General features: G+C 36.4%; 1 protein-coding gene across 1 annotated transcript in view; it reads right to left on the bottom strand.

Moving 5' to 3' along the window:
- AP3B1 (adaptor related protein complex 3 subunit beta 1) overlaps positions 1-25,339 on the bottom strand; it is a 276,448-nt gene that overhangs the window by 110,596 nt on the left and 140,513 nt on the right. The window contains exons 17-21 of the mRNA XM_006143530.3: positions 22,289-22,475; positions 21,194-21,324; positions 13,191-13,299; positions 9,339-9,510; positions 5,989-6,127 (exon numbers count right to left, since the gene is read on the bottom strand). Coding sequence (XP_006143592.1) covers positions 5,989-6,127; positions 9,339-9,510; positions 13,191-13,299; positions 21,194-21,324; positions 22,289-22,475 — 738 coding nt within the window. The remainder of the gene's footprint in view (positions 1-5,988; positions 6,128-9,338; positions 9,511-13,190; positions 13,300-21,193; positions 21,325-22,288; positions 22,476-25,339) is intronic.

The following is a 25,339-nucleotide window of genomic DNA, read 5'->3' as shown; positions in this document are numbered from 1 at the left end:
ACCTGTTCTTGAGGCCTTTTAGAAAACATGGAATTGTTCCTTTGGCAACATATATGCAAATCTACAAGAAAGGTGATATTGTGGACATTAAGGGAATGGGTACTGTTCAAAAAGGAATGCCCCACAAATGTTACCATGGCAAAACTGGAAGGAGTAACTATCTAGAATTGGGGATAGAGGGGAACAGAAAAAATGTTAGTTTTCAGGCTGAATTGTAAAAGCTGGAATATAGGAAAACAGGTTCAAAATGCAAATACCATCTCAACTAGAACATCACTGCTGTGGAGAAAGAACGTATAACAAAAAGTTATTGTTGTCACGTGACTGCTCCCATGCTATGCTGAACACAGGGAGTGTAGCTTCCTGTAAGCTACAATGGTGCATGACTGTCTTTATGGAAGTGTAACCTTCCCACCTGAAAAATTAGAAACCTAGCAAATCAAGATAAAGTTAAAGCTGAAGGCAAGTCTATATCTTATTTTCTACTTCACAGCCAAGAATGTGTAACAATATCTATTAAATACATATCAGGTCACATACAACACAGAACAGAGACACATGAGAAACTGGCATAATATCTTATTAGAAGCCTAGAACTGGAAAAAAAAAAAAAGGCTTTCAAAAGAACAGAATTACATCGACTTTCTGAGAACAGCAAATAACTGGTGGCTGAAATACAACATTAGCGATAGATAATGGTCATTTTTACAGAACTGAAAACGCCTTGCATTCTGAATCAAGGTTATAAAATGCGTTCCTGATATGTGTGGCATTCCTCACTTGTATTTCATTATTCATTTTTAAAAATCCATAGTAAGTTCAAAATATTTTCATACTTAAAGGATCTACTACAAAAATAAAAATCTGAATTCTAAACAAAGAAGTTAAGAGCTCTATTCCATCAAACATTTCTCCATTTGCAATTCATCTTGGTAATAGAGACAGAACCTGGGTAAATGCATATAGGACTTGAGGCAGGGGATTTTTCTTGCTCAATGCATAATTCATGTGCTCCGCCTGCAAAGTGTGTAAAATGAGAATTTCACACCGCAGCATGAGCCATGGAGCTGCAGAGAAAAGGCAGATGAAATCATATTTTACTGTGTGAATTTTATTTCTTACCCTCCCAATATTTATACAAAACCATCATTGACAAACCAAACACATTGACAGATCACCCACTGTTTCCATTGTGTTAGTACTTGAGAAGAGATCAGGCAGAAAGATAGACAATTTGTTTCCGTATATTTTTTTTAAATAGAGGATTAGGTTTTTAACAGCTGAGTGACTGTATTAGACTTTTATAAGGACAACAGTTACTGATCTTAAAATCTCAGTACAAACAATACCTAGTTATCAATTCATCATTCTCAAATCTCCATTTTGTTTCTATGGTATTCGATTATACACCTCAACACATCAACATTTTCAAAATGAAATACAAAGTCACAGGGTTAAGAAACTGATTTCTATTTAATGTATTTCATTTCAAATAATAAATAAAAGATACTTGGAAATACTTATTAAGTTCCAAATAATACAAATAAAAATATGTAACAAAATACCTGTAAAGATTTTTGATGTATTATGCATGTCTATTTTTATGCTGATTAAAAAAATAAAAGCAAGTAGAAAAACAGATCTGTTATGACAAGCATCAAATATACTTCCCTAAGAGGAAACCATTGTAAAGATATTTCAAATTTAGAACTATAAAACAGGATAAGCAGTACGTAAAGTTTGTAAAACCCATACTGTGCTTTGAAATCAACAATTCAAGGCTAATTTCTAGCCTCAGAGGGCAAGATATTTGCATGAAATATTTTCAATTAGAATTACCAACCAAGGACAATTTAATGACTCTTCCCTTCAAGTCATCTGACAAATTTGATTAAAAGAATCCGAGGCTCACATTTAAACTTGTGCTTTAAAACAAAAGTACATTGCCAAGACACTGAGATTTCTTTATAAGTTAAAAAGAAATCTAAACTGCTAAAATAAATTATTTTCTATTAGATTATAGCTACTTCTTTAATTAAGAAAGCTTGCTTAATAGCATTCGCTTTGCGTTTAAAATCTCAACCGAAATCAAATGATATTTCTGTTTTGGAAAACCTAAAACATGAACTAAAGTAGGAAAGATGTCAATTTCAAGAGGAAAGGCTTTAAACTGTTAAAAATAAAAGCCAATATTCTTCAATGTTCACGGAAGATATACCACTGTAACATAAAATACTTATAAAAACAGAAGTAAGGGGCCGGCAGGTGGTGTGGTGGTTAAGGTCACTGGACTCCCACATGGCCGACCACAGTTCGAATCCCAGACCTGGCAGCTTTCTCACATTCCCTCTCTTTCTCTTGCTCTGTCCCACCCTGGTCAAATTTAACTAACTAAATAAATAAAGTTAAATAATATAATATATTTTTTAAAAAACTAGAATTAAAATTTGTTTTGTATTTATCAAATAGAACAGAAAACCAATCAGAATATAGTTCCTTTTGCTCTTATGGTCTATTTCCTACCACATGCCAAAATTCCTTTATCTCCTAGAATTGTTCATACACACAAAAATCTTTGTCCCAAGATCATTTATTAAGGTAAATCTTAAAGTTTACTGACATTTGGACATTAGTCACACCGCCAGTTATTAATCCTTAGAGCACTGAAGAAACTCAGTTTCTTTGTAACTCTCAAAGAGCGATTAACAGTTTTGAGATACATGTAACCTGAGATAAGACAACTGACAACAGTATTTCAAACACTGCTCGGTATATTTGGATGGTACTATTTTCTTCATGGCTAATACGTATATTAATTTTGACTTAACTATAAAAATGCTCTTAATATTAAGTATCATGTACAAGAATATTAAATATTGGGTTATTGGAAAGTCATGATGTATTTTTCTGTTTTTTTTTTTCTTTGCATAAATGTGTCATGACTTTCCTGACAATCCAATATATTTATTTTAAAGTGATAAGTTATTATGTTTTATACAGTTAATGTAATGAAAATATTATTAATATATAAAGAAAAAATATGTCTTATTCACAGTAAGTTACAACCATGATTTAAAACTTTTATCCTTTTTTTAAGGTTTTTGCCATGGAGAGGTTTTCACTATAGGGCTCGTGCGCTCGCCAGACAGACAGAGAGAGTCATAGAGACAGAAAGTGAGAAATGGGATGGTCATGCGGCAATCCCTTCTCTTCCATTCTCCTCTCGGGATCTTGGGAACGCACACACACGCGCCCGGCGTGAGTTTTAAGCCACCAGGTCTGGGACGCGAACCGCAGTCGACTACGAGGGAGTCCAGTGATATAGCCATTATGCTAACTGCTGGTTCCCAAAACTTTTATCCTTTTTTTAAGGTTTTTGCCATAGGACATGTGTGCTATCCATAGAAAGATGGAAAGAGAGAGTAAAAGGGAAAGTGAGAAATCATCCTCCAGTGGAGATAGCCACACTGCAATCCCTTCTCCTCCATTTTCCTCCTGAGATTGTAGGGCACGCATGCACACATGCCTAGCATGATTTTCAAGCTGCCAAGTTTGGTACTCAGACCCTAGTTGGCCATGTGGGAGTCCAGCACCCCAACCACTATACCATCTGTTGGTCCTCATTTTTATCATTTTTATTATAGGGTATATAAATCTTCAGCAGTTGGAGCAGAAACACTGTAGATACAATTAAGATATTACATCACAGTAAGGATGTGAAATGTGAACAAAGTCATAGTTGAACTAACTATAGAAGGTGGGCATGCCCTCTAATATTCTGGTTAGTTGAAGGAACACTGAAGCCTAGATTAAAAAAAAAAAAAGGAATCTTTAAGACCTTACTGACAAGATCTGTCTTCAAATGCAAACATGGCATGTGAATGTATGACTATAGTTCTCAACCATATGAATGTCCTAGGACACAGTATTGAATGATACACACTTTGGGAACATAACCAATCCAGTGGTTCCCACCCTTTCTAGTAAACCTATGTAGTGACTCATGAAAGTAATCAATATCCTCTCATCAGTAACATTTTTCAATACCTCAGTCATTCTCTAGAATAAGTGGAAGGATGACACTCTGATATGGGGGCACTTTCAATTAATGTCAATATGTTTGCAAAACTAATGCAAACTCAGTACTAATTTGGAGGCAACGGTCATATTTGGGTGTCAGAAGAGGGTAAAAGTGAAGCAAATGAGAGAATGAAAGTAAGTTAGAAAAACAGGCATGTAGAGAATTTCAAGTAGTAGGGGAACGGTCATATAAAAAGATCAGGGATAGCAACTAAAAGAGGATCACTAGGCTTGGGGAGAGACCAGTTGACTATTCAGAGAACAGTATCCATAGGAAGTGACAGTAGAAATCAATTTAGAAGAGCTAAGAAATAACTGAGTTAAATGGTAGAGGATAATATCGATAATTTTTCTATACCACTGCTCTCTCACATCTTCTCTATCTCCTTCCCATTACCTGCTCTTCCCTTTAAATGCTGGAAAAGATATGAATGCTCTGGTTGGCAGAAGAGGAATTTGTAGACAAAGAGAGAGGGTTTATTGTTGGTTAACTGAATAGGGATCATTCATTCAAAGCTACATTCAAAGAAAATGGAGGGTTAATGAAGACTGTGAAGTAGAGCGCGGAAAGATACGAGACACGCAGAGCAAACAGCAGCTGTATTCTGAAGAACGTCATAATGGAATACTGACATAATTTGATTAGGGTAAACAGAGTCAAAAAACACAGGAGACTTTAGTGTTACAAAGAAGTTTAGGCCCCCTGGTAGTACGGGTGGTTCTGTAATTCTAATACTGTTGATCTCACATAGAATTAATGATCAAAGTTAAAATATATTAAAACTGCTGTTTTATAGTTATATAGTATTTTACATTATCTTTCACATTTGAGTTTTTACTATGACACTTGAAAGAAGTAAGGTAGGTATTAGCATTTCTACTTTATAGATGAGGAAACTGAAGCATAAAGATATTATCTCCTAACAAGCAGAACACTATACTTATCTCATAGGACCACCATAAAAATTAACTGTTTTGAAAACCATATATTCAAGGCACCTCTGAGGTTTCATTTTCATGCTCAATACCCCCCAAACACATTGTCCATATGAAAGAAAAGGAAGAGAAAAAGTGAATATTTAGTTAGGTGGTAGATTTAAGGCATATGAATTCTCAGCACTAATATACTGTCATGCTAAATTAAGGTAAAGCACCCACCATCTGCCTTCATTACTCATAATTTAGAGCAGAAGCCACAACACTTGGTGCAAGGAGGACTTTTCCACAACTATATCATAGCCTGTTATTAGAAAATTGGTACACTCGTAATTGCATGGTATACTCCAAAACATTCAGAAAGAAATGGAAATAGATAATTATAGTGGCTCCAATGTAGAGGATATTTATTCCAATTGTTAAATTAAAGCAAAAAGACCAACCCTATCTGCCTATTAAATATGGACAGAAAAAGGCATTCCAGTGTAGAGAAAAGCCATGTAAGGAAAAGACGTGGACACAAAACTATCAACAATGTGAATAAAAACTGAATTTCTCAAGGGTCTTGGCTTATAGCAATCTATAGTAAAATACTTTAAATTATCAAGAGAATCTGATCATTAAAAGGCTTTGACAAAGAAGAAACAAAATGAATCACTGGCCTCTCTTGTCACAACCTACCCAAGAACAAAAAAGGCCATGAGCATTCTCATTTCAGTGGCAAGGGATAAGATGAAGTGTTTCTAATTTCTCTGCAGAATTGAGACATAAAGGATTATCTAGAAAAAATAAAAGCACTGGTTCAGATGAACTAAAGTGTTGTTTACTTTAGTTGTCAGTGACAATGTTTAATCCACATTTTTAGCTTCTTGACATTCAACGAAACAGTAACTTTCAGAAACATTTATTCTTAACTGTGAAAACACTGTACGAATATTTACCTGCAATTATAGCAAATATATAATCTCTTACCTTACTGACTTTTCTGGATTCAGATTCACTTTCAGATTCTGATTCTGACGCGGAACCTGAAGAACTAGAATCTGAGCTAGATTCAGCACTGGATGAATCTGAAGTCTTTTCATCTTCCTTCTCCCCATCTTCAGAATTACTATACATAACAAAAAAGTTTGAAATATCAACTTCAAATCCTTTATACAGACATCTAAGCAGTTTGTTTAAAGACAAAAAATGGTGGGAACCAGCAGTTAGCGTAATGGTTATGTCCCTGGACTCCCACGTAGTCGACCACGGTTCGCGTCCCGGACCCGGTGGCTTAAAACTCATGCCGGGCGCGTGTGCGTGCGTGCCCAAGATCCCGAGAGGAGAATGGAGGAGAAGGGATTGCCACGTGACCATCCCCCCTGGGGGGCGATTTCTCGCTTTCTGTCTCTATGTCTGTCTCTGTCTGTCTGGCGAGCGCACGCGCCCTATAGTGAAAACCTTTCAAAAAAAAAAAAAAAGAAAGACAGAAAATGGTTTTAAAGTTCTATAATTAAATAAATCAGAACCCATTCAAACTCAATTATATCGAGGCATACACACTTCAGATGAAAAAAATTATAAAATAATGCAATGATATAATCAATAACAATGCAGAAAATAATTAACATTAAATGTTTAATTTACCAAAATACCAAGAATTAAGTGCTAATAGCAACACATCAAAAAAAAAAAAAAAAAAAAAACAACTTAGGCTGATTTTAAAATGCTGCCTCAAAATACTAAGTGTTTACTAATAAATGTGAATATTTATATATCTACTGTGCTAAACGGACTTGCATTTTATAAATCTTTCTATCCAAAAAAAATATTTACTTGAGAAACTAACTAGCTAGTTTAAACAAAATTTGTCTAATCCACAAATCTTACTAAAAATGTAAGGTAATCAAATACAAACTTTTGAAACACCACATGATCACACCTCATGCTAAACGCTATTTGCTTGTTTGTTTACTCACTAATTCACTCAGCAAATAAGCATTGGTTGCCCACCAAATATCCGCATTATAAGGATAACAATGGTTAGTAAGATGCAAATGACCTCAGTGTATCTACCTTACTGTCTACAGTCCATTGGAGGACACAGGGAAGGCAGGTGGAAGCGAATGTTTGGAAGGATACCTAAGCATACTGAACCAAGATTAGGAATTCTTCCTGGTGGAAGAAAAACTGAGAAATAGGAATAAGACAGGCAGATAGATAGGGAGATATGTGAGATGGCCAAACAAGCTTTTCTCAGGGAATGAGAGATGTCTTGTTAGGTTTTACATTCTCTCTAAAACTAGCGGTCTAGTTTTCTCTACCTAGCTTGTGTGTGTGGGTGCATGCGTGTGTGTGTGTGTGTGTGTGTGTGTGTGTGTGTGTGTATTTTAAGAATCTATCTTGGGCTAGGCAGTGTTAGGCATTTCATAGCTATCATCTAATTTAGACGCACTCTTCCAGGGTACATTATTATCCCATTTACAATAATGAAAATACTCCAGGAAGGTTAACTAACTCACTCAAGGACACATAGCCAGGAGGGCAGAACCGGAACCTGAACGTAAGCTTGCCTCACTCCAAAATCAGTATTTTCCCCACTATACCATGCTATCTCCCTACAAATGAAAATACTTTGGAGTGTAAAATTTAAATGTAGTTATAAACAGTTATGATTATTAATGGGTGGCTTTTGGAGATACTTAATGCTTTATTAAGAGCTTTAAAAAATTATACTGGCAAACTTAAAAAAATATTCTGAGAGACAGGCAAAAAACACAGGGGTAGGAAGAGTGGTGAGGCGAGGGAGAATCAATATTTCCTAGAATTGATTTTTGTGCAGGAAATATGATTGCTGTTTATTAAAAATGGAGCCATGGTAACATCTCCGAGTACATGTAATTATATCTGAAGACCAAAAAATATGTTGTTTTTTTCCCCCCACTAAAGAATGGCAATTTATTATCCCCAATTCACTGGTTAAAACCTGAACTTAAAAATAGAAGGTTTAGAGTGTATCTGTGGCTCTCCTTGGTCTAATAAAATATTCTTTTGAATTCAAACATAAGTAAAAGGACAAGCTCACTTCTGCAGAAAAAGTAATGAGACAGTACATGACTATAAATTTCTAGCATACTGACTTTTGCTATCTGAAAAGATATTTTGTACACTGAATAAACTTTCCCTTCCTAGAAACAAGATGCTTTATTCTAACATTAAAGCAGAAGTGCAAAATCCCTCTCAGAGAAAAGGCTATTACAAGCCAAGCAGCTCCTTCCCTGCAACAAGTGAATGATTCTAAATATATTTAACTTCTAGCTTTTAAGATAAGATTTTAAAGGTAAAAGTGTTATTTTATTATGCATCACTCAATTTTGACGGTAATTATTGTTTACCTTACTGCTTAGAGTTTCAGATGTTAATCTAATGAAAAGAATTTACTGGTAACTAGGTTTTTAACTTTGCAATGATGAAAAGCCTGTATTAATTTAACCTACAGATTTCATTTGTTCTGAACAGGAAAAACAATATAAATCACTTTTAAAATCATTAAATCCTGACTTAAATTAATAAAGTCATAATTAGGGCATTATGCTGTGTTTGTTATGGAAGTGACAGGGCGAGCTGCTTTAATTACTGTCTGTAATAAAAGGAGCAGAGAGCGTACTGCGCGCCAATCAGTGCTGTCAGCCACGACTGAGCCGAGCTGCGAGCTCATCAAGGGAGCGGGCGGCCGGCTCCCAGGGAAAGGGCCAGCGTGCCAGCAGAGGCCACTTGCTGACAGCAGTGGGGAAAACAGTCACCCAAGCCATAGTCTTAGCCCCAATTACTCACAATTTTAATGACACTTTAATACATGATAATGAGAGATCTTAAAAAGCACGAACACTTAAATATCTTATGGCCGTCTTCCTTCACAGCCCTTGACTCTGATATTTGGATCATCATCTTTTTAATATAACATTATTTAGAAAAATCAATTGTCTTGGTTATATAATGGCAAAGTGTTGGAGGATTTAATTTTAGCCCTCAGCAAAACTGCTACAAAACGTAATTAAGTGTTTCATACCCACTGTTTGATCACTTAACTCAGCCTTCCAAGGTTATACCACTTTTCAAAATGTAACCCCAAGATTTGTCAAGTTCAAGATGAAAATGAAGCATTTAAATAGGGCAACAATGTGAGCTACTAGCACTATAAATAAATTTTAAAAGATTTAGTATCTGTGTGATTAAAAAGTACACTATTTTCTCATTCACTCTAGGAATTAATGGGAAATGCTAGGGTGAGGGAAAATATTCCACAGAATATTTTCTGAAGGAATTTCTGACAGAATTACCTTTTTCCTTTGGTGTTTGAGTTCCTCTTGCCTGTTCTCTTGTTTTCTACTTCTGACTCACTTCCATGCTCACTCTCACTCTCACTGGAGGAGTCCTCGCTGCTATCCTCACTGCTGTCTTCTTCCTCTCCACTTTTCTCTTGTTCTCCACTTTCACTTCCAGATTCACTCTCTGAAAAATAAAACCAAATGTTCTTTGATTTATGGCCATTTAATTATATATAAGGACACCTGTACGTATCAAATTTCATTACAAATGAAACCAGATGCTGGATCTCAGTCCAGTGGATCCCGCTTGTCCAATGCGCTGTCTTGTCCCACCCCACTCATCCAGACCTAAGGATTCCTGCAGCAGGGTGAGCTTGGAGGGACTCACAGTGACAGAGAAGATCCTGATAATGACTAGTGGGCAGCAACACAAAGATGAACTGAGAAAACCAATGTGAGAGAATCCCACTTTTCAAACCCCTAAGTATCCAGCTATGGCAAAAACTTTCTCTTAAAGAATGACATAAAGATGACATAAGGCTAAACAAATAACTTTGGATTATTCTACTGTACTGGGAAATTTTAGAGAAAAACTGAAAACAGCAGTTGAATCTTCTTATGAACAAAGTTTGAGAGGGAAATAAGCTATTTGAATCATACTAACTTGAGTATTTAGTATTTTTATTTATTGTCTTTGAATTTTGAAAGTTTGGGAGATGATTCAAATGGTTTGTTCCCCTCTCAAAATTTGTTTGTAGGAAGATTCAATTGCTGTTTTCATTCTCTAACTAAAGAGTTATTTATTTGGGGGCCAGCAGGTGGTATGGTGGTTGAGGTGCTGGACTCCCACATGGCTGACTACAATTCAAGGCTCGGGTCTGGTGGCTTGCTTTTTTACTTTCTCTCTCTCTCTCTTTTCTCTTTCTTTCTTTCTCTCTCACACTCTCTCTCTCCCTCACTCTGTCTTTCTCTGGTGAGAGCTCATGCCATATAGCAAATTAAAAATAGTAACAATGAGTAAAATTAAATAAAATTTTTTTAAGTTACTTATTTTAGCTAGCTTAGAAGTTTTCCAAAGGTCTAAGAGAAAATAAAGGTACATTTGGAAGTTATACATACTCTGCAGAAGTCCTGATAGTATATTTATGTGTCTGTTTTTAGTGAAAAAAAGTTTTTAACTATTTAAAATGAACATAAATACAGAGTCATACTCTGTCTATGATCAATGTGATGAAGTATTCTTAAATAGAAACATAACCTTTAATAAAAGTGTCATTCTGGGGCCAGCAGATGGCATAGAGGTTAAGGTGGCTGCATCCCACATGGCAAACTACACTATTCAAGTCACATGTGTGTGCATGCCCAAAGTCCTGAGAGGAGAGTGGAGGAGAGGGGACTGCGATGTGGTCAAACCCTCCAGGGGGTGATTTCCCACTTTCTCTCTCTCTCGTGAGCACATACAACTTGTAACAAACTAAGAAATAAATAAGTAATAAAAATAAAAAAACAATTACCCTAATAGATAAATATCCACTTTATGATGATTCATTGCGCACCACAGGAAAATGCTAGTTCTGCCACGTGCTTTGAGCACTGCTTGTAGTGGGCAAAAGCATGGGTTCTCAAGTTCAGCTCAGCTTCAGGTGCTGAGTAAGGCGGAGCAAGTTATTCAACTTTGGGTCTCGATTTCCTTTTCAGCCATTGAGGATAGCACTACTATCTACTTTATAGAGCTGTTGTGTAGACTGATGACTTGAAACATGTAAAGGTGGCTGAAACATACCAGAGCCTGCCACAGGAAGGCACTCATCCTCATCACCTCTACAATGAGGTAAAATAGATTTTACCCAAACTTTACAAAAATCAAGTGGACAGTAAGGATATTTAAAATTTGTTCTGATACCCAAATTACACACACATACATGTTAACTCTGATAACTTTCTCATACCATAATTTTAAAAAATTACAGCATTTTTGTTACTTTCTCATGCTGTGCTATAGGATTCTACATGAATCAAGGTTCAGTTCACTTTAGATACCATTATTTAAGTTTACAAGTTAGTAACATTCTTAAGGAAATTTGTTTATTGTCAAAATACTTTGCTCACTGAAAAATAAGATCTTATAACTTCTGAGAAAATTTTTTCCTCTCTCTGGTAGCTCAGTGGAGCTCATGCCACACGAATTACTACTGTATGTATTCAGATAAACCCTGAAAAACTATAATGTCAATGGAATATTTCAAAAAACATATTGAAAGGGTTAGCCTACAAACAGTCATGGGCCTGTGAAAAAAATGGAACGAACACACATATTTATGTGGTACAAATGAAGTGCAGGTTCAGCCTACAAGACAGGTCTTTCTCACAGGACTACATCATTCTTGAAAGTCCACGTCTTTTAACACTAACTTTCTGGATCAAGGTATATCCTTCACTTTTCAGTTTACATTGAAGGTAATGCATTGGTAGGGGAGATGGTGGAAATAATGAATGAACTGCCTCAGAGTAAGGTAATAGATAATCAAGTAACAATGAGAGGCCCAAGTTCTCCAAGAAACAGATGTTAAGGAAAGCTGAATATAGTTTCTTCTAGGACAAGATTTGCCAAGATAGTCACCTATTTTTGTATGTTTGTTTGTTTTTTAGGTTTTTGCCATAGGGCATGTGCATTCACTGGAAAGAGACAGAGCACAAGTGAGAAATCAAACCCTGGGGGCATAGTTACACCACAATCCCTTCTCTGTTGTCCTCTCGGGATTTTGAGAACGCCCACACATGTGCCCAGTGTGATTTTTAAGCCACCAGGATGCAGGACTTGAACTGTAGTCAGCCATGTGGGAGTGCAGTCCCTTAACTACCATGCCATCTTGTTAGTAAAGCTCATTTAAAAATGACTCCAATCAGAGACCAGCAGTTAGCATAATGGCTATGTCGCTGGACTCCCCTGTAGTTGGCTGCGGTTTGAGTCCCGGACCCGGCGGCTTAAAACTCATGCTGGGCACGTGTGCATGTGTGCCCAAGATCCCGAGAGGAGAATGGAGGAGAAGGGATTGCGGCGGTGTGGCTATCCCCTCTGGGGAGTGATTTCTCTCTCACTGTCTGTCCGTCTCTGTCTGTCTGGTGAGTACACGCACCCTATAGCAAAAGCCTCTCCAAAAAAAAAAAAAGACTCCAATCTATTTTTTGTTACGTAAATCACTAATACTTGTTAGTAATGAAGAGACTTAAAAAATATCTAACTCTCCGCCATTCTTTCTCAGATATAGATTCCTTATTCAATTTGCATAGCTAGAACTTAGGACTTCTAAATCTTTCCTATTTAGTATTCTTTTCATCATGTACAGTTGCCCTCAATCATTTTTAGCTCAGTGCTTCTTTATAGTACACATAGATTTAATAATTTTGGCTTCATCTCTGTACAGGTTAATGTAGAAATAACAGAGTATCAAATAAAAGAAAAAGATTGCTCAAGGTTTAAAATAAACTTTACAGTTTTAGAAAAGGAAGTTATATTTAAAGACCCCCACTAAAGGTTTACTAAGTGTAAAATCATATTTTCAATGTGCTAATAGACATAATAGGCGGTGTGAGTGAGAATTCAGAAATGTGTGGGTTCTGGTCTTAGCTCTACTACTTATTATATATGTGTCCACAGGCAATGCCAAATGAAAAGGAAAATTAGTAAAGTAGTTAGAAGTTACCTTGAAAACTGATCAGTGATATTTAAATAAAGAGAATTATCAGTATCAATGTTATTTAAAATTACTTGTTGAATATTACATATGAGCTATGCTGTTGTCTTAGAGCTACAATGTGCAGTCTACAGAGAGAATTGATGGTTCAATAGATTATAAAACCTACCGCTGTCACTACTGCTGTCAGAAGAATCCTCTTCCTCCTCAGATTCAGAATAAAATTTCTTAGCAGGATGCTCTTTCTTTGCTTTTCCTGCTGGGATCCATTCTTTTGCCTGTTTTAACAAACAAAAAAGTGAAAATAAATGAATCCTCATGAAGGGAATCAGACTTCTGGTGAATTTATTCAAAATACAACCTGAACTCAGAACAAAGTTAAAGACTTCAACAGAGAAGGCAACTGTTAGAGGTCCATGCAGTAAGACAGGTTCACTTTACACAAACTCTCACTCACAGCCCATTTTGTTAAAACCAACACTCTCATTTTACACACACTTTTTCCCCCCGGTTTTTATTTTTTTGCCACAGGGTATGTGTGCTTGCTGGAGACAGAGGGAAGGAAAGTGAGAAATCACCACCCCAGGGTAGATGGTCATGCCTCATTTCTTTCTCTTCCATTCTCCTCTTAGCTTGGGCACCTATGTACATGTGCCTACTGTGATTTTCAAGCTGCTGGGTCCAGGACTTGAACTGTGAAGTTGGCCATGTGGGATTTAGTGCCTTAACCTCCACGCCACCTATAGGCCCTTACACACACCTTTTATAACTTTGGTTGGTCCAGAGAACATTTAACTTAACGAAGCATAGCCTAGAACATGTAAGAATAATTAGCAGTAGACACAATACCAGTAATAAGTCATACACGTAGCAAGCTTTCTCTCCTGGATTTCTGTAATAGTCTGCTGACTGATTCCCTGCTTCTGTTGCCCCCCTCCCCCAACCAAAGTTTGCTCACCATAGCATCTAGGGTAATTCTAGCAAAACCTAAGTCAGGGGCCAGAGGGTGATGCAGTAGTAATGCAATGTTCTAGGAGGCTGAGTCACGTAGAAGGTTCTGGGTTCAGTTCAGAACCACCCTGAACACCTTGGCCATAAGCCTCCCTCCCCATGATCTAGGGTTGGCTGAGGCTGGGAGTACATCACAGCATGAAGACTCTGTTAAGGGGAAGCTGTCTCTCTGCCTCTCTCTCTGTTTTTCTTATTCAAGGGGAAAAGAAACTTAAAAAGAAATAATAAAAAACTAACTCAGATCAAGTTCTTCTTTAGTTTGAAAGTCTATATAAATTCAAAGTCAAGAATGATGGTGATGCCGAACCACAGACTGCCCGCATGGGTGGACATGTGTGGCTTAGTAAGACCTTTGTCACTGTCTGTGATAGTGACTCCACTGCTTTCTGATGATTCAATGTACACAAACTTTGTTTCATGCATACAATTACTTAAAATATGATATAAAATTACCTTCAGGCTATGTGTATAAGGCTTATACAAAACATAAATGAATTTTACACTTAGACTTGGTTTCATTCCAGATAACTTATTATGTACATGCAAAATCCAAAAACTCTAAAATCTGAAATACTTTGGTCTCAAACATGTCAAAGGAGCACTAGACCTGTACTCTCTTTTAAAGAACAGGGAAATGTATATTTTTAAAGAAGGATTAAAATAGCTAGGACTCACTTATTTAATTGAGTTTGTACTATATGCCCATCTTTGTTAGATTACATATTCTGTTATAAAGAAATTTACAACATGACAGAAGTTCTTAGTCAAGAATAGTTCTCAACAGTGGATGCATATTAGAATCACCTAAAAATACTTTTTAATATACAAATACAAACAACAAGATTACCAATACTAAAAGAATAAAAAACCTGATATCTGTAAGTTCACTTCCTGGTACAGATCTGATACAGATCTGTTTAAAGATCCCTGTATGATTATAATGTGCAACTATAATTGAAACCACTGATCTGATCTGATCTAGAGGGTTTAAGGCATTTTGCTTAAAGAGCTAAGCTTCAGTAATCTAGAAAATTACTATCTGGACAATAATAGGAAAGTCAGTAAAAATTACTTGATAATAACTGAGTAAAATACTTAAGAAAGATTAGCAATCTTCCTTTATGTGTATTTAAAATGCTCTGACTTCAAATATGAATAAAGATATTGATAATATTCTACAAACAAAGATCTCCTACATAGAAGAGGTCTTCAAAAAAATTAATGGAAAATGTGTATTATGAAAAAAAAAAAACCATGATTTCAACCTGTTTTACACCATGGACTGGCTCTGTGGTGGTGGTAACAAGCTGACCAAGGGCAGCTGATCCCACATGGCAACCACATTTCAAATCCACATACTGGTCCATGTGAAACACACCAGGTGTGCCCAGGACAAGGCAAGCTGAAGAACTGAAAAAGGGGAATGGCAGCATGACTAGACCCTATGGAGAATGTTCCTTTCCTTTCTCCTTTTCTCTCTCTCTCACCTGCATGTAGTACATCCACTCTATCATGAATAAAGAAAAATTCAAAAAGTCTTTGCACCAAATAAACTTACACTTTAATTCTATTTTTCATTAAGTTGTTAAAGTCCCCTTGTATTTAAAAACACTAAGGTCTACATTTTCCTTAAATTCAAACACACATTTTTTGGAAGTCTCGTTAAAAAAATTGTAATATCGGGCTAGTTGATGGAGTGATGGTTAAGGCAGCTGGATCCCACATGGCCAACTTGAGTCTCGGACCCTACGAATGTATGTGCATGCATGCCCAGATTCCCAAGAGGAGAATGGAGAAGGGACTGCAGCATGGCTATTCCTCCTGGTGGAAGGGGGAACGGTGGCAGGGGTGGGAGTAGGTACATTCCAATGCGTCTCGCCCACCCCCACTGTCTCTCTCCAGTGAACACATGTACACTATAGCAAAAACTTAAAAAAAAATAAAAACTGCAAGATCAGTTTAATAAAACTGAATCAACAAAGTGGGAAAATTAGATTTCTATGCTCAAACGGGCATATTTTCATGAAATGGACACACATTCCTATTCATATAGTTTCAGGCTTTAGAATGCCAAAAACTACAATAAAAATATTTTAATTTTTGTTATGGTCTTTTATGACTATAATAGTTACAGCCTTCTAAGCAAAAGGAACAACAGAGAAAAGGGAAGAGGAGAATAATAGAGAGGCACTAATTTGAAAGTTCCTCTGAGGGACAAAATATCTGTAGATGATGTGTTTATAAGGCAAGATACCTTTCATATGCAAAAGAGTCATTTGTAACTGGAAAAGAAAGGATTTTTCTAGAACTAAGGAAAAAAATTCTAAAGGCTCTTTAAAATTTACTAGTATTATAATAGATTTCATTTGATATCCTGGAAATGATTGTGTGTAATTCAAAGTGATCAGAATGTGTTAATCTGACAGGGTTCCCTGTTGTTTTGATTAAAACAGCGGATTATCTAAATCTAGGACATTTATATTACTAAGTTATACTTCACAGTAATGAGATTTGAGCCTTTACAGTAAAACTAGAATAACAAGGTGTATTTTTTGCATGAACTACATCAGTATGACTTGTGAGGGAGGGGGTTAAGGTCGAAAAAGAGGCAAGAAAGACATTACTTTGTATATTCCTACAAGTGCATTTAAAAATAAAATTATCTGCTTTTATAAAATTTATTTAACTTTATTTGTCATAGCATAATTTTAGGCCACTATGTCTCAGGTCAAATTGAGGCTGTTTTCTGCCTAGCATCAGTGGACAATGATAGTCCTCATTAACCAGGTTCCATCAGATACAATTATTTTTCATAATAAGTTATCATTTATTAGTTTCATGAACACAGTCAGCAAAATAAAAAGAATTCAATTTCCTCTGCTGAACTGAGCAGATAAAATGAACATCAGTAAAAAGACAGTATGGGAAAGGTGTGCTATTTCATAGTTGTGAGAGGGATGGGAAATGGCAGAGGGTGAGAGGGAGAGAATCGGGGGAAAAAAAAGAAGTAAAACACTAAGTGGATCAAAGCCCTAAACCTAAGACCTCAAACTGCAAAACAACTGAATACACTGGGTAAACTCAGGGAAATGCTGGGGTAGGCAAAGCCTTCTTAAGTAGGACTCCCAAAGCACAGGCAATAATGACCCAAATAGACAAGTGGAATTACATCAGATTAAGAAGTTTCTGCACAACAAAGGATCCAGTAAATAGTGTGAATAGATAACCCTCAGAATGGGAGAATATTTTTGTAAACTACGACCCAGATAAGGGACTGATAACCAGAATACACAGGGAACTCAAGTGGCTTACCTGGAAAAAAATGACTAACCAAATTAAAAGATGGGAAAAGGTTGAATAGACAACTCTCTAAGAAAGGCAAATGAAGAGCCAAAAAGTATATGAAAAAATGCTCAACATCCCTTGAAATGCAGATCAAAACCACAATGAGGTACCACCTAATCCCGATCAGAATGGTAAAGATTTAAAAAAAAAAAGAAGATGAGACCAGCAGTTGGCGTAATGACTGTCGCTGGACTCCCATGTAGTCGATCGCAGTTCATGTCCTGGACCCAGTGGCTTAAAACTCACGCCAGGCATGTGTGTGCACGTGCCCAAGATCCTGAGAGGAGCATGGAGGAGATGGGATTGTGGCATGGCCATACCCTCTGGGGGTGATTTCTCGCTTTCTGTCTCTTTCTCTTTGTCTTTCTGGTGAGCGCATGCGCCCTATAGCAAAACCTCTCAAAAAAAAAAAAAAATGATGAGTGCTGGTGGGGATGTGTTGAAAGAGAAATTCTCCTACACTGTTCATGGGAATGTAAACTGGTCCAGTCACTATGGAGAATAATGTGGAGGCTCCTTAAAGACCTACAAATAGAGATACCATATAACCCAGTAATTCCACTCCTAGGTATCTACCCAAAGGACAGGAGAACGCTCAATCAGAAAGGCACTTGCACATCAGTGTTTACTGAAGCATTATTCACAATTGCTAAGACATGAAACCAACCCAAATGTCCATGAACAGATGAATGGACTGAAAAAGTATGGCACATATACTCCATGGAATACTATTCAGACATAAAAAAACAAGACCCTGGCACTTGATAGAAAGTGGACAAATACGGAAAATTTATTGCTGAGTGAAGCAAGTCAGGCTATCAAAGAGAGACACAGTATGGGCAAGAGCGTGGGAAATGGCAGAGGGCGAGAGGGAGAGACATACTATCAAGGAGAGACATACTCCACTTGACATATACCAACTGTCAGCATTCTGTGGTAGAGACTGAAAGTTTGGAGGGAAAAAACCCTGAAAACAGTTATGAACAATGGAGATAGTGTAGAAGGAAGGTAGAAGGGGAGGAAAGTATAGGGAAGGTAAATAGGGAGAAAAAATAGAGAGGTGAGACATTTGTGGGACATAGAAATGGTTTATTACCTGTTGATGATGACATGTATAGTATTCTCAACTGGACTGGTCGGAGGCATATTTCATGTTGGGTAAATTGTCTATACAAGCTAAATGATGTATAGTGATTGAATGTATAACAAAATAATAAGTAAATAAATGTTCAACTCCCCCCCCAAAAATGGAACATCATCTGTTGAAGATAACAGGTATGGTAATATCTTTGATTCAGTCAATATTCAGTGTTCTGGATGGGAAAATTCATTTTGTATGCTGTAATGATATACAGGGAATAAATGTAAAATAAAAAAAATAATAAAACAGGTTATTTAAGTACTGTTCCTGTCAGGTAGTTTCGGCTTAGAAGAGCACATGAAAATGGGAGAAGCCAGCCAACCAACCAATCTATCAGATAGAAGGGTACTGTGGAGGCCAAATTAAATTGTGTAGCACTGCTATCAATTTCTGAGAAAATCCTTTTATTGGGGGGGGGGAGGGAAGGAGGCAGAGATCAGGTTAAAGTGGGAGGAAGTTTCCACTTAGGCCAAACCATTATGTGTCCATTAATGAGAAACTACAGAAATATAAAAACAACAAACAGGAACAACAGGAAATTAGGAAAGAGAGTATGTATATCTATAGAAAGAGTCATATAAAAGAATTGTATTCTAGTGGGACAGCAGTTAGCATAATGGCTGTGTCGCTGGACTCCCATTTAGTCAACCGCAGCGAGTCCTGGACCCGGTGGCTTAAAACTCACGCAGGGCATGTGTGCGTGCGTGACCAAGATCCTGAGAGGAGAACAGAGGAGAAGGGATTGCGGTGTGGCCATCCCCCCTAGGGGGGTGATTTCTCACTTTCTGTCTCTCTGTCTCTCTCTGTCTGGCAAGCGCACGTGCTCTATAGCAAAAACCTCTCCAAAAAAAAAAAAAAGAATTGTATTCTAGTATTGGACCAAAAGTTGCACCAGTAAGGAAATTGTTTTGAAAGTAATTAAGAGTATGTAAATTTGAGAGGAAAAAAACCTTAATTGCAAGGAGGAATAGACATGTAATGAGTCTTCAAAACTTGAATATATTTTATTGGCCAACTCTAAATAGAGATAAAATTTGTTACAACATGAAAATTAAAGTGTTAAATATTAAGGATAATATAGTTTGCAACCAAGTTCTGGCTCCTTCTCCTCTTGTTACATAGTAAAATGCAGTGGGATATATAATAATCAATAGACTCAAACCTGGTTGGAATTCCAGGGTTCTACCACTTCCTAGCTATCGTAAACTAAGACAATTTACTTAGGTTCTCTTAGCCTTGGTTCCTCATCTGCAAAATGGGAATAACAATAACTATCATTTATGCTCATTACCAGATTTAAACAAGATAATGTCTGTAAAACACCACAGTATACTGCTAGTGTTTGCTAAATTAAGCAATTATTAATTATTGCTCTGGCCATGGTTCAAAGCCAGGATGAGCTGGAACAGTAACAAGAAACATAATCTCAGAGGAATAGAGTAATGTGACTATTTTCATCATAGAAATTCTATTCAGGGCCCATCCGTGGCATAGTGGTTAAGGTAACCAGATCGCACATGATTGACCGCAGAGTTTGACTCTCGGATCTGGTAGCTTGAATAATACACTGGCTTGTGTGTATGAGTGCCCAAAATTCTGGAAAGAGGGAGAGATGGAAGAGAAGGGAATGCAGTGTGATCGCAAGGCAGCGATACCTTCTCACTTTTCCTCCCTTCTTCTCTCACTCTGTCTCTCTTTCTCTCTCAGGAGAGTGTATGCGTCCTCTGACCAAAAAAAAATCTATTTAAAACAATGAAGATTTTCTTCCATTATAGAAAAGTTAAGAGAAAGGTTACCTGATTTCCCAATAGGAATTGGTGGTAAAGAACTCCGGTTATCTGAATCCTACTCCAATATATCTTTTCTACAAGGAATATATTGGGTCAACGGAAAAGTCATGATGTATTTTTCCACATTTTGTGACAACCCAATTCTTAATTGCTCTTTCTCACTATTTCTACTTTAGAAAGTATTGGATATGTTTTACATAATCAATTTCCAAATACAATTAGAAGGCCCCTCTTCCTTATTATTCTTGTTTATGTAAGAAAAAGATATTAGAAAAGAACATTAATTTTTTTAATCCTAATGGCCAGCACGTTTTAAATACCTAGAAAAAGAATATCTGTATAGCAAGTTGGTGCTTTTTTTTATGTGAAAGCACATATTACCCCATTTTAAGTATGACCTTGGCAAGGGGCAATTTTGGTACACATTGTTCCTTATTTATGTTTAAGCTTCACTGAAAATGCAGAAGAACACTTTGTGTGATTTCTCTGGAAGAGAACAGCAAAAATCACTTAGAAAAATATTGGCAGGAAGCTAACGAATTTCTAAACAAAGTAGAAAAAGCTCAATCCAATAAAACTAAATACCTTAGAAATTGAATCTGCACTGCCTCAAATGCAATAGCACATATGTGGGTGGCACTGATGCAGAGAATTCAATTCTCCATTTCCTTGAAGAAAAGGAACAGTACAGGTACAGTGGCATAGAAATACCACAATATTTAGTTCCCATAAAGCCAAGGTCTATACAACATATCGCATTTAGAAACACTAGAACAATTCTTCAATTTTCAACCCCCCCCCAAAAAAAAGCTTTTATATAAAACAAGAGTTATCCTAAAATCTCCCCCTGCTTGAGCAAAACTAATTTCAGAAAGGTCAACTTACCAGTTCTATTACGTCTACATTTCGAACTGATGGGTCAGGCGCCACCTCTGGCCAATTAGATAATTCCAGGTACCCAGTAGCTTTAGTGTTGAGAATATGAGATAAGGTGCCAAGCTGGAAATGATCCCTATCTATTAAAAATAGAGGAAGATACAAAATAAACAATATGAGCTGCATGGAACAGAGAACAATCATCATCAGAGCTCAAGGTAATTGGCGTATTACCTCAAATGTCAAGGAATAAATATAAACTAGGAAGCTCTTCATAGGTCAAAAAACTGATTTCAGTCCATAGATTACAATAATCTCCCCATAATGGTCAATAAAAAAGCTAATCAGTCAGTGTGTTTAGAGGTGTTGCTCTGAAATGTAGCTTCTCTAAAAATTACTTTACTGTGAATATTAAGAATGACAGCACAGTTAAACAATCCATATACATGTCTTGGCACAAACACATCCAGAATTTTAATAGTTTTTCTGCAAAACTGAATTGTTTTTTTTTAGCGCATTACAACAATTAAATAAGAAACAAAATGAAAATGCAAGTATACAATTACTTGATTTGAACTGAAATGGCTACTTGCTAAACTCATAAAATATTTAATTAATCCTCTAAAACAGCTTGGAAAAATAAGGCAACTCCCTCTTTGAAAACAAATTTCAATACAAAGGAATATTGTAATAAAATAATTCCTCCTGGAAACATTAATGTTGGTGTACACAGAAAGTTTAATTAATAGCAACTCACCATTAGGGTGACTTGTATTTCTTATAAACTATTTAAAATAAAAAATGAAACCAGTGTCTACAAGACTAATTCAGTTTTTTATCTATTGTTCCATTAAATGATTCAGTAAGAATAAAAGTAAAATCAGAAGGCTTGAAATTATTTAATGAGATCTATAAAAATGTAAACTTTGACTAATATGAAACTTGCTCTGGAGAACAGATGACTGAGAACACGCATTGTTTTTACATATTTATAAATGCTAATCATCTATGTTTTCTAAGGGAGAAATGTTAAGCACATTAGAAATAGAACATACTGTCATCCTCTTTGGGGCAACATACTTTGCAGTTACAGACTGAAAATACCTTTAAAAGGAGACTCAAGCAGTGGTGCAGGTTTTTGTGCTAGGAATATTTTTTTGGCATATTTACTTAGAGCTCCACTCTTCTCATTCGGAACAATAAGCTGCCTAATAAATCTTGTACGGTCTCTGATGTCGTAGTTTTGATCATACTTGCCGAGATTTAATATGTACTGGGTAAGCAATTTTGTCTGTTGGAAAAAAACAGAACAAGATGAGAATACAGTTATTTATGATTATTGATAACTCTGGATAAACATATTTAAAGAGGTAATAAAAATGAATGGTTATGTCAAACAAATGTTGTTCCGTAGGGAATATGCATTTCTAACACCGCAAATGGAATTTTGAAGCCAAAGCACATGTCCTCTTCTGTATTGGGGAGGTGAATGCTGAGTACTGAGAAGCAGCCATGTGCTAGATTATTAAACTGCTGAAGTGGAAAGAAAGGCATCATTAAAAAAATAATCATATATGGCAAACCCGCTGAAGGGTCTACGTGAGAATAATGAATGTGGAAATACAACTAAAAACATGGCACTCAAAACTTAATCGGAAAAATATGCAGGACATCAAAACATCAGAGAGTATTAGGGGGCTGGCAAACGGCTTCTCCTGAGGTGTGTTTTATGAAGAGATACTGTCCCTGGCATAAGCAGTGTCTGCACTCTGACTGCACTCAGTTACTTTACCCTGAATTATGACCCATTAAAGCAGACACATGAATCACTGAACTGGATTACTGCAAATTATTTGCAGTGCATTTAGCTGTTACTTTTTCATAAAAGCAAGCTGCTGATGCCCTCTAAAAACTAGGATAAAAGACTTCTTCCATTTTTCCCCCCATGCTGCTTATAGCCTCTCGTAATATTGGTCATTTATTTATTTATGTAAAGGAACAACTTATTATAGTAGCTTTTACATCGTAATAAGACTTCCTAAGTCAATTTTTGACTGTACTACATTAACATACATTGAGATAATTTTAATAATGATTAAACCAAAATTGAAATGGTGACAAAATAGGTCTATATTTTAAGCTATAGTTATTTTATTGAAAAAGCATAGTATTAATTTAAAAGGCTACACATGTACAGTTGTAACCATAAGTTAAATAAGATTTATAATATAGGGGGAAAAATAAACTGAGGAATAGTAAATCATTTACATAGAACATTTTATACATATTAGAAACATAAAAAAAAAATCAATCGAGTTAGAGCCAAAGATAATTCTAGAACAATAAGCCAAAGCACAGGAATAGTAAACACCTTTAAAGTAATAATTGCTAAGGTAATTGATTTGGATGGAAAGCAACCTTCTTTCAGTTGCAGGATATTTAAATGGCATTAACCTAGTTTTATTAAAGTAGAAATATAAAAAATACAAGTGAAAATGTTAATAGAGCTATTTTGAATTTGGTTACCAACAACTGTTTTCCTTATCACTAGACCATGTTGGCTCAATTCAAGTAAGAAACAGTCTATGATTCACTTTATAAAGACAATTAGCAAAATATTCACCAAATAAAGAATACAAAAGAAAATCTGATATACGGGGCCGTGTAATAAACTTGCTGGTGAAGCCTAGGAAACCCACTTAACCACTAGCTTTCTCAAAGTTACAACTAGGTTAACTCCAAAGTACATGTGAGTACTGAGGATTAGAATCTGTAACTAAAATATATCCAAGGAAGAAATTAGGTCTGTTAATTGCAATGATTTCTTTTTTTGAGCTAGCAGTCACAGATTTTGCTTATTATTTCCTATTCTTAACATCAATTTCCAAAAATCAAACTTTTCCAACATGTTAACAGACACCATTGAGAGTGTGATAGGGCATTTCAAGTAATTAAAACTGTATAATTTTACAATATGTATCTATGACTATAAAATTTATTCTATTGCTAGGCTTATAAAACAGTTGTATTAAAACATATTTTCAAAAATAAATTTAAAAACATTCTGCCAGAGGACACATTACTTGTCAGAGACAGAGAGAGAGAGAGGGAGAGGTACGAAAGCACCTGCCTATGGGAACCGGTCACACCTCCGTCCTTTCTCCTCCATGTCTCCCTTCTTTTGAAGCCTATCTTGTGTGTGATGCACTAAGAACATAGGCAGAATTATTCAAATACCTTCCAACATTTTAATTAGTTTCTTTCTTGTATCTATCTGTAGTACCAAGGAGCTAGCATTTCTTTTTTTTTTTTTTTTTTTGAGAGATTTTCACTGTAGGGCGCGTGCGCTCGCCAGACAGACAGAGAGAGACATAGAGACAGAAAGCGAGAAATCACCCCCCAGGGGGGATGGTCACGCCGCAATCCCTTCTCCTCTATTCTCCTCTCGGGATCTTGGGCACGCACGCACACGCGCCCAGCGTGAGTTTTAAGCCACCGGGTCCAGGACACGAACCGCAGTCGACTACGTGGGAGTCCAGCGACATAGCCATTACGCTAACTGCTGGTTCCCTAAGGAGCTAGCATTTCTCAAGAATGTATTTTATGTGGTCTTACCACTCTTAAGGTTTTTTTTTTTAAAAAAAGAAAGTTCCCTGCAATCTTTTTCAAAATTGAATCTTACAATTAGTAATTATAAAACTGTTGACATATCCAACTTACTCTTCTCTGTAGACTATAATATTTTAATGAAGAAAATACCCTCCTTTTTTTTTTTTTTTTTTTTTTTTTGTGAGGTTTTTTTTTTAGGGGGGGTTTTTGCTATAGGGAGCGTGTGCTTGCCAAAAAGACAGACAGAGAGACAGAAAGTGAGAAATCACCCCCCAGGGGGGATGGCCATGCCGCGATCCCTTTTCCTCCATTCTCTTGGGATCTTGGGCACGCATGCACACGAGCCCGGCGTGAGTTTAAGCCTCCAGGTCCCGGACTCAAACCACAGTCGGCTACATGGAGTTCAGCAACATAGCCATTAAGCCAACTGGTGGTACCAAGAAAATACCCTCTTGATGGTAATTTTGAACAACCTGGTAAGCTGAGAAAATTCTATTGAATGCAAATTCCTCTGACTTCTCTCTTTTGTTGAAATTTTGAAATACT

This window comes from Tupaia chinensis, unplaced genomic scaffold (genome assembly GCF_000334495.1).
Source record: "Tupaia chinensis unplaced genomic scaffold, TupChi_1.0 Scaffold000099_1, whole genome shotgun sequence".
Lineage (NCBI taxonomy): Eukaryota > Metazoa > Chordata > Mammalia > Scandentia > Tupaiidae > Tupaia > Tupaia belangeri.
This window is presented reverse-complemented; position numbering and strand designations above follow the sequence as displayed.